At 51.2% G+C, this 11,483-nt stretch overlaps 1 protein-coding gene across 5 annotated transcripts in view; it reads right to left on the reverse strand.

Moving 5' to 3' along the window:
- The window catches only part of RPS6KA6 (ribosomal protein S6 kinase A6), a 46,822-nt gene extending 38,849 nt beyond the window's left edge, over positions 1–7,973 (reverse strand). For 2 of the 5 annotated variants that reach the window (XM_073642143.1, XM_073642142.1), the window contains exon 1: positions 132–263. In XM_073642143.1, coding sequence (XP_073498244.1) covers positions 132–248 — 117 coding nt within the window. In that variant the 5' untranslated portion in view covers positions 249–263. Of the gene's footprint in view, positions 1–131; positions 264–7,638 lie in introns of those variants that run through there. The other 3 variants (XM_073642144.1, XM_073642145.1, XM_073642146.1) reach the window with 3 other exon arrangements.
- Positions 7,974–11,483: the final 3,510 nt, after the last annotated feature.

Genomic DNA, 11,483 nt, shown 5'->3' on the forward strand with positions numbered 1-11,483 from the left:
CCTGTACATTTACCCCGCTGCCCTCTGCTACATCGCACCCTCACGTCTCTGCAGGTCCTGTACATTTACCCCGCTGCCCTCTTCTACATCGCACCCTCACGTCTCAGCAGGTGCTGCAGTGGAGAACACACCTGGACGATCAGTGGCGGCGTCTCCCCGGGACGGGTCCTGAACAGCTCATGTTCTGTGCTCCTCCTGCTTCTAACACTAAACTCATTTGGAAACCAACACCCAAAGCACAATGACATGTTCCCGGGAGAAGGTGACTAAGGGAAAAGTTGAAAGGGAAGTTTATGTAAAAAATAGCTGACACCTAATGGTGACAACAGATTGCAAAGGAGACAGCAGCACGAAAGCTGATAACAGAGAGAAAAACCCTAATAACGAGACCAGCCTGCACTGGTTATCAGCAAAGATGGCATCTGAAGAAAAATTATAATTATACATGTTACCCCCAAGGGTGCCCCAGGGGCAGGCTCTCCGCCACCCTCTATACGGTACACAGCATAGCCCGGCCACCACAATAACCCCACATGACCTTTTTTTTAAAAAAAATATAAAAATGGGGGTGTACGTACCATGAAAATAATATTTTGCATTACTTGTTTATTTAATGATCTTGTGACAAATTTATGGTACAACGTACACGAAAATATTTTTTTAATGAATGTTGCAACAAAATTTAAGCACAAAAAATTATCCTGATTGTAATTTGCCCCCAAAGTCTATGAGAGTTGCAGAACTTCTACAATAAGACCGAACGTTGGTCCTTTAATTAACTTTTGCGCTGATGGCGAAGGTTTTCTTTGCTTTTTTCCCCCCTGGAGTTGTATGCAACAAACACAAGCGTGACCTGGAATGAGGCTAAACGATCACGACGAGCCGTAATGAAGACGCACAACCAGTGTCACAACCATTACCTTAGTAACGAGAGTATAAACCCTGCAGTAACGAGAAAGACAAATAGGAAAAGTAGCAGATCTTGGCGTCACCATCGGCCGGGCGGGCAACCAAATACTTACCCTAAATAAACTGAACCCTGAATTTTATTTCAATCTAAAGAGAGGGCACCAAGATCAGCGGTGCCCCAAAATCAGCGGCGCCCCAAGATCAGCGGCTCAAAACTTAACGTCGGCACCAGACCAAAGAGAAGGCATGAGAGGCGGCAGCTCGCAGTCACTGCGGCGCTCTCCAAAACCTCCCACCTGTATTATTCATCACAACACCGGGAAGACGACTGCAAGAAAAGCAATTCCCTAAAGAGAGTCTATTATCAGAAGATCTCCTGCGAATAGGAGAATCTGCAGCTGCTGTCAGCGACCTCGGCTAGTGTAGGACAGTCTGTATCTGCTTCTCTATAGACCACACACAGCGACTCGTACTCTGCAGATGGACCCACAGGGCTCGGGGTTCTGAATCCTCCACAACCCAGTGACCGGATATCAGGCGGACGATACGGATGGAGCAGACTGCCTCAGCGTACAAAACCTATACACCAACACCTATGGGGGATGATCAGAAGTGGCAGATCTGCTGCAGAGAGTTCGGTGACCGGCCCTTCAGCTGCACAAACTAAACTCTTCCTTTATCACAAGAGACCTCTGCTAATGGCCGACTCTAATATCAATCTCCAATTGTCCAAAGGCTTAATGTGTAAGTACAACAATGATCAATACCTAACCCCCTGCCGATACAGCCGGTCTCTGTCAGCTGAGCCCAGTGATTGGCAGCAGCAGTCACGTGCTCTAGACCAGGGTTTCCCAACTCCAGTCCTCAAGGCCACCAACAGGTCATGTTTTCAGGATTTCCTTAGTATTGCACAGGTGATGGCATTATTGCCTGTGCAGGTGATGCCATCACCTGCACAGGCAATAATGCCATCAACTGCACGGGCAATAATGCCATCAACTGCACGGGCAATAATGCCATCAACTGCACGGGCAATAATGCCATCACCTGTGCAATACTAAGGAAATCCTGAAAACATGACCTGTTGGTGGCCTTGAGGACTGGAGTTTGGGGAACCCTGGTCTAGACGTAACGCCACCACTGCCGCCAGGTCAACAAAGGCCGGCAGGGAGAAATGACGATTTTATCATTTTCACATATATAAAGTCTCCAAAGTTTAAAAACCCCTTCAAGCAGCTTCCTGATTTGCTTAAAAAAAGTGGATTCAAATAAGATAGGATGGAAAAGTTTACTGAGAATTAATCACAACGGCTATACGTGCGCCAATCACTGCTCCGACAGGAATAGGTCATAGGCTTTCCTGCCGCACGCAGGCAGCCCGGCCACACGCAAATTTCCAGTGTGAAGGGACCCATAGACAATAATGAAGAGACCGCCATCCCCACCCCAAGACATGCATGTGAAAAAGGAGAAAAGCCACTACCGAAGACCCTGGAAAACATATCCAACCTGTTGAATTCTTCTTCGGGGCTGACCCCTGCATCCAGGCAGGGTGTAAGGAGCAAGGTGGATGGAGGGGGGAGTAAAGAAAAGGTATCCCCTCCAACACCAGATACACAATATTTCAAGAAGCAAATCAATAGCCCCCTGAAGTTGGAAAGGTTGGCTAATTACTCTCGTTGCCAGGCCACATAACTCCCAGAAGCAGTGACACATGCAGAGCGTGGGGAACGGACAGAGATTTTGCATTATTAGGCAAGAAAATTTAATGGATTTGTTTATTTAAATTGATTTCTGTAAATTAAACTTAATTATCATATAATGAAAAATCTTCTGCAACTTTCTAATACACTTCACCTTTGAATGCCTCTAGATTTAGATCTCTGCCAGCTGTCAACTTACTAAGTGTTTGTTACATTATTGCAAATTGTTACAGCTAAGGCAAAGCTAGAAAGATTGTATCCAGCCATCACAATGCAGGACCAGGCCAGGACACTACACTGACCATCAGCAGAGTTCTAGAAAACAAACAGGGGTAGAAAGATAAATTGTATCAGAAAGTTGCAGAACTTTCCATTACACAATGATACAAAGCAAAACCTGAGCTCCTGGCTGCAGGGCGGATAGGAGACGCTGCTCGGAGCAGAGACGAGCGGCGTCTCCTGGCTGCAGGGCGGATAGGAGACGCTGCTCGGAGCAGAGACTAGCGGCGTCTCCTGGCTGCAGGGCGGATAGGAGACGCTGCTCGGAGCAGAGACGAGCGGCGTCTCCTGGCTGCAGGGCGGATAGGAAACGCTGCTCGGAGCAGAGACGAGCAGCGTACAGTCAATCACAAGCAGCGCAGTTTTACCAAAAATAGTGAAGTATCTTCATCAGCTGCTGCACCACTTTTCATTTTAAGAGAGAATTTATTTTTTTTTTATTTACACATTTTTGCCACCAAAAAAATAATAGTAATAATAATTATATATGATTTCCTGTACCAGCAAAGTGATTGGGATTTCTGAAATCTGACGCATGCGCTGCTTATTTTTTTCCTGGTAGAGTTGAGGCAGTTTCAATTCTTTCAGCTTTTTTTCCTGCCAGGAGACACGTTATTTGGTGCAGAAACGTCTGCTGTAAATACCCAACGTGTGCACACAGGCTTAGGCCTCTCTCACGGTTCCGGCCTCCTGTTACCGGACTCCCTGTTTTGCGGTGCAGCGCGGTGTCCGGTGACGTCTGCACCAGTTATTGCAGATATTACTACACACATTATACAAGTGCAGAGCAAACAAAACCATAAGGAAAATAATAACTGCATCCTGGGGTTTAATGTATTTGTGAAAGCTGAAACCAAGGAAAAGAAAAAATAATTGAGAACAGAGTGACATTATATCAGCACAGGAGACGGGGCGACACGAGACCCATGTGAGGTGGAGCGTGAGGCAGGGAGAAGGGGGATGGGGGCAGGGGAGATTGGGGACGCACGGAGCCCCAGGGGCAGGGTAATTAAGGGACGCACGGGGACTGACAAGGGGGCACAGTAATTGTGGGGACGCACGGAGACTGACAAGGAGACCCAGAGTGGGGAGGAAGAGTCACATGGGGGCAAGGAAACCAGGGGCAGACGGCACATGATGACACGGGGCAGGGATCGCAAGAGGACCCGGGGCATGGGAGACGGCGGGCATCTGGGGACCATGTAGATGCACGTGGGCCCGGGGGAGAAGGGGGCACACAATGACCTGAAGCTCGGGACGTAGGACGACATGGGAGAACGGTGTGCAAGAGCAGAGCATGGAGGAAACTGGGCCGGGAACACTGGAGATGAGGGACAGGGACACTGTAAATGGGGGGGACACACTGAGGGCCGGGGACACTGGAGATGGGGGGACACACTGAGGGCCGGGGACACTGGAGATGGGGGGACACACTGAGGGCCGGGGACACTGGAGATGGGGGGACACACTGAGGGCCGGGGACACTGGAGATGGGGGGACACACTGAGGGCCGGGGACACTGGAGATGGGGGGACACACTGAGGGCCGGGGACACTGGAGATGGGGGGACACACTGAGGGCCAGGAACACTGGAGATGGGGGCCACACTGAGGGTCGGGGGCCACACTGAGGGCCAAGGACACTGTAGATGGGGGGACACACTGAGGGCCGGAGACACTGGAGATGGGGGGCCACACTGAGGGCCGGAGACACTGGAGATGGGGGGCCACACTGAGGGCCGGAGACACTGGAGATGGGGGGCCACACTGAGGGCCGGAGACACTGGAGATGGGGGGCCACACTGAAAGCTGGGGACACTGGAGATGGGGGGACATACTGAGGGCCGGGGACACTGGAGATGGGGGGACACACTGAAGGCCGGAGACACTGGAGATGGGGGGGCCACACTGATGGCGGTGGATAATAGAGATGGGGGGCCACACTGAGGGCCGGAGACACTGGAGATGGGGGGGCCACACTGATGGCGGTGGATAATAGAGATGGGGGGCCACACTGAGGGCCGGAGACACTGGAGATGGGGGGGGCCACACTGAGGGCGGTGGACACTGGAGATGGGGGGGGGCCACACTGAGGGCGGTGGACACTGGAGATGGGGGGGGGGCACACTGAGGGCGGTGGACACTGGAGATGGGGGGGGCCACACTGAGGGCGGTGGACACTGGAGATGGGGGGGGCCACACTGAGGGCGGTGGACACTGGAGATGGGGGGGGCCACACTGAGGGCGGTGGACACTGGAGATGGGGGGGGCCACACTGAGGGCGGTGGACACTGGAGATGGGGGGGGCACACTGAGGGCGGTGGACACTGGAGATGGGGGGGGCACACTGAGGGCGGTGGACACTGGAGATGGGGGGGGGCCACACTGAGGGCGGTGGACACTGGAGATGGGGGGGGGCCACACTGAGGGCGGTGGACACTGGAGATGGGGGGGGCCACACTGAGGGCGGTGGACACTGGAGATGGGGGGGGGCCACACTGAGGGCGGTGGACACTGGAGATGGGGGGGGCCACACTGAGGGCGGTGGACACTGGAGATGGGGGGGGCCACACTGAGGGCGGTGGACACTGGAGATGGGGGGGGCCACACTGAGGGCGGTGGACACTGGAGATGGGGGGGGCCACACTGAGGGCGGTGGACACTGGAGATGGGGGGGGCCACACTGAGGGCGGTGGACACTGGAGATGGGGGGGCCACACTGAGGGCGGTGGACACTGGAGATGGGGGGGGCCACACTGAGGGCGGTGGACACTGGAGATGGGGGGGGCCACACTGAGGGCGGTGGACACTGGAGATGGGGGGGGGGGCCACACTGAGGGCGGTGGACACTGGAGATGGGGGGGGGGGCCACACTGAGGGCGGTGGACACTGGAGATGGGGGGGGGCCACACTGAGGGCGGTGGACACTGGAGATGGGGGGGGCCACACTGAGGGCGGTGGACACTGGAGATGGGGGGGGCCACACTGAGGGCGGTGGACACTGGAGATGGGGGGGGGGGGCCACACTGAGGGCGGTGGACACTGGAGATGGGGGGGGCCACACTGAGGGCGGTGGACACTGGAGATGGGGGGGGCCACACTGAGGGCGGTGGACACTGGAGATGGGGGGGGGCCACACTGAGGGCGGTGGACACTGGAGATGGGGGGGGGCCACACTGAGGGCGGTGGACACTGGAGATGGGGGGGGCCACACTGAGGGCGGTGGACACTGGAGATGGGGGGGGCCACACTGAGGGCGGTGGACACTGGAGATGGGGGGGGCCACACTGAGGGCGGTGGACACTGGAGATGGGGGGGCCACACTGAGGGCGGTGGACACTGGAGATGGGGGGGCCACACTGAGGGCGGTGGACACTGGAGATGGGGGGGCCACACTGAGGGCGGTGGACACTGGAGATGGGGGGGCCACACTGAGGGCGGTGGACACTGGAGATGGGGGGGCCACACTGAGGGCGGTGGACACTGGAGATGGGGGGGCCACACTGAGGGCGGTGGACACTGGAGATGGGGGGGCCACACTGAGGGCGGTGGACACTGGAGATGGGGGGGCCACACTGAGGGCGGTGGACACTGGAGATGGGGGGGCCACACTGAGGGCGGTGGACACTGGAGATGGGGGGGCCACACTGAGGGCGGTGGACACTGGAGATGGGGGGGCCACACTGAGGGCGGTGGACACTGGAGATGGGGGGCCACACTGAGGGCGGTGGACACTGGAGATGGGGGGGACGACACACTGAGGGCGGTGGACACTGGAGATGGGGGGGACGACACACTGAGGGCGGTGGACACTGGAGATGGGGGGGACGACACACTGAGGGCGGTGGACACTGGAGATGGGGGGGGACACACTGAGGGCGGTGGACACTGGAGATGGGGGGGACGACACACTGAGGGCGGTGGACACTGGAGATGGGGGGGGGACACACTGAGGGCGGTGGACACTGGAGATGGGGGGGGGACACACTGAGGGCGGTGGACACTGGAGATGGGGGGGGCCACACTGAGGGCGGTGGACACTGGAGATGGGGGGGGCCACACTGAGGGCGGTGGACACTGGAGATGGGGGGGCCACACTGAGGGCGGTGGACACTGGAGATGGGGGGGCCACACTGAGGGCGGTGGACACTGGAGATGGGGGGGGGACACACTGAGGGCGGTGGACACTGGAGATGGGGGGGGGGGGACACACTGAGGGCGGTGGACACTGGAGATGGGGGGGCCACACTGAGGGCGGTGGACACTGGAGATGGGGGGCCACACTGAGGGCGGTGGACACTGGAGATGGGGGGGCCACACTGAGGGCGGTGGACACTGGAGATGGGGGGGACGACACACTGAGGGCGGTGGACACTGGAGATGGGGGGGACGACACACTGAGGGCGGTGGACACTGGAGATGGGGGGGGACACACTGAGGGCGGTGGACACTGGAGATGGGGGGGCCACACTGAGGGCGGTGGACACTGGAGATGGGGGGGCCACACTGAGGGCGGTGGACACTGGAGATGGGGGGGGGGACACACTGAGGGCGGTGGACACTGGAGATGGGGGGGGGGGGGGGGACACACTGAGGGCGGTGGACACTGGAGATGGGGGGGGGGCCACACTGAGGGCGGTGGACACTGGAGATGGGGGGGGGGAACACACTGAGGGCCGGAGACACTGGAGATGGGGGGGGGGCACACTGAGGGCAGAGGACGGCGATACACGGGCACACACACACACCTCACTCCCGCCGGTCCCGTACACCTCCATGTTCATCCCCGGATCCTCCAGATGGCTGAGCCGCTGCGGCATCCCCCTCCCGGGCGGCTCGGTCCACGCGCCCCCCGCCAGCTCCGAACGGGGGAGCGGAGAGGTGAGTATACCCCCCTCCGGAGCCGCCTATTCCCGGTCCCCGCAGCCGCCACAGGCTCCGCCAATATGGCGGCCGCCGTCACCTGTGCAGCATGGAAACCGGGGGAGCAGCGTCACCGTGACGTCACCGAGGAGATCCCCAGACTGGCGACCGACGCGGGGGCGCGCATGCAAATCAAGCGGGCGTGTCCACATGCGGGTGCGCGACTGATGCAAATAAGCGGGCGTGGCCTATAGAATCTGAAGGGCGGGAACTGCGAGCGCGCGATAATGGCGGGAACATCTCTGACAGGACTTAGCCCTAAACATCACCCGAAACTGCGAAATATCACCCCAAACTATCTATACCGCTAATACACCCGGAATATCACCCCAAACAATATATATATACTGCTAATACACCCTAAATACCACCCCAAACAATATATATATATATACTGCTAATACACCCGAAATATCACCCCAAACAATATATATATATACTGCTACTACACCCTAAATATCACCCCAAAATATATATATATATATATATATATACTGCTAATACACCCGAAATATCACCCCAAACTATATATATATATATATATATATATATATACTGCTACTACACCCCGAAATATCACCCCAAACAATATATATATATACTGCTAATACACCCGAAGTATCACCCCAAACTATATATATATACTGCTAATACACCCGAAATATCATCCCAAACTATATACTATATATATACTGCTAATACACCCAAAATATCACCCCAAACTATATATATATACTGCTAATACACCCGGAATATCACCCCAAATATATATATATACTACTAATACACCCGAAGTATCACCCCAAACTATATATATATACTGCTAATACACCCCGAAATATCACCCCAAACAATATATATACTGCTAATACACCCGAAATATCACCCCAAACTATATATATATACTGCTAATACACCCGGAATATCACCCCAAATATATATATATACTGCTAATACACCCGAAATATCACCCCAAACTATATATATATACTGCTAATACACCCGGAATATCACCCCAAATATATATATATACTGCTAATACACCCGGAATATCACCCCAAACAATATATATACCGCTAATACACCCGAAATATCACCCCAAACTATATACATATATATATATATATATATATATACTGCTAATACACCCGAAATATCACCTCAAACTATATATATATATATATACTGCTAATACACCCCGAAATATCACCCCAAACAATATATATATATACTGCTAATACACCCGGAATATCACCCCAAACAATATTTATATATACTGCTAATACACCCGAAATATCACCCCAAACTATATACATATATATATATATATATATACTGCTAATACACCCGAAATATCACCTCAAACTATATATATACTGCTAATACACCCCGAAATATCACCCCAAACAATATATATATATACTGCTAATACACCCAAAATATCACCCCAAACTATATATATATATACTGCTAATACACCCAGAATATCACCCCAAACAATATATATATATATATACTGCTAATACACCCGAAATATCACCCCAAACTATATATATATACTGCTAATACACCCGAAATATCACCCCAAACAATATATATATATACTGCTAATACCCGAAATATCACCCCAAACTATATATATACTGCTAATACCCGAAATATCACCCCAAACTATATATATATACTGCTAATACACCCCGAAATATCACCCCAAACTATATATATATACTGCTAATACACCCGAAATATCACCCCAAACTATATATATGTATATACTGCTAATACACCCGAAATATCACCCCAAACTATATATATATATATATATATATATACTGCTAATACACCCTGAATATCACCCCAAACTATATATATATACTGCTAATACACCCGAAATATCACACCAAATTATATATATATACTGCTAATACCCGAAATATCACCCCAAACTATATATATACTGCTAATACCCGAAATATCACCCCAAACTATATATATATACTGCTAATACACCCCGAAATATCACCCCAAACTATATATATATACTGCTAATACACCCGAAATATCACCCCAAACTATATATATATACTGCTAATACACCCGAAATGTCACCCCAAATTATATATATATACTGCTAATACCCGAAATATCACCCCAAACTATATACAGTTATATGAAAAAGTTTGGGCACCCCTATTAATCTTAAGCTTATTGTTTTATAAAAATTGGTGTTTTTGCAACAGCTATTTCAGTTTGATAGATGTAATAACTGTTGGACACAGTAATGTTTCTGCCTTGAAATGAGGTTTATTTTACTAACAGAAAATGTGCAATCTGCATTCAAACAAAATTTGACAGGTGCATAAGTATGGGCACCTCACCAGAAAAGTGATATTAATATTTAGTAGATCCTCCTTTTGCAAAAATAACAGCCTCTAGTCGCTTCCTGTAGCTTTTAATGATTTCCTGGATCCTGGATGAAGGTATTTTTGACCATTCCTCTTTACAAAACAATTCCAGTTCAGTTAAGTTTGATGGTCGCCAAGCATGGACAGCCCTCTTCAAATGATCCCACAGATGTTCAATGATATTCAGGTCTGGGGACTGGGATGGCCATTCCAGAACATTGTAATTGTTCCTCTGCATGAATGCCTGAGTAGATTTGGAGCGGTGTTTTGGATCAGTGTCTTGCTGAAAGATCCATCCCCTGCGTAACTTCAACTTTGTCACTGATTCTTGAACATTATTGTCAAGAATCTGCTGATACTGAGTGGAATCCATGCGTCCCTCAACTTTAACAAGATTCCCAGTGCCGGCATTGGCCACACAGCCCCAAAGCATGATGGAACCTCCACCAAATTTTACTGTGGGTAGCAAGTGTTTTTCTTGGAATGCTGTGTTTTTTTGCCGCCATGCATAACGCCTTTTTGTATGACCAAACAACTCAATCTTGGTTTCATCAGTCCACAGGACCTTCTTCCAAAAAGAAATTGGCTTCTCCAAATGTGCTTTTGCATACCTCAGCCGACTCTGTTTGTGGCGTGCTTGCAGAAACGGCTTCTTTCGCATCACTCTCCCATACAGCTTCTCCTTGTGCAAAGTGTGTTGTATAGTTGACCGATGCACAGTGACACCATCTGCAGCAAGTTGATGCTGCAGCTCTCTGGAGGTGGTCTGAGGATTGTCCTTGACTGATCTCACCATTCTTTTTCTCTGCCTTTCTGATGTTTTTCTTGGCCTGCCACTTCTGGCCTTAGCAAGAACTGTCCCTGTGTTCTTCCATTTCCTTACTATGTTCCTCACAGTGGAAACTGACAGGTTAAATCTCTGAGACAGCTTTTTGTATCCTTCCCCTGAACAACTATGTTAAATAATCTTTGTTTTCAGATCATTTGACAGTTGTTTTGAGGAGCCCATGATGCCACTCTTCAGAGGAAATTCAAACAGGAGAACAACTTGCAAGTCGCCACTTTAAGTAACTTTTCTCATGATTGCATACACCTGGCTATGAAGTTCAAAGCTCAATGAGGTTACAAAACAAAAAAAAGTGCTTTAGTAAGTCAGTAAAAAGTAGGTAGGAGTATTTAAAACAAGAAAATGATAAGGGTTCCCATACTTATGCACCTGTCAAATTTTGTTTGAATGCAGATTGCACATTTTCTGTTAGTACAAT

The sequence above is a fragment of the Phyllobates terribilis genome, unplaced genomic scaffold, assembly GCF_046119375.1.
Source record: "Phyllobates terribilis strain yellow unplaced genomic scaffold, ASM4611937v1 Scaffold_7__3_contigs__length_470593459, whole genome shotgun sequence".
In the NCBI taxonomy this organism is placed as follows: domain Eukaryota; kingdom Metazoa; phylum Chordata; class Amphibia; order Anura; family Dendrobatidae; genus Phyllobates; species Phyllobates terribilis.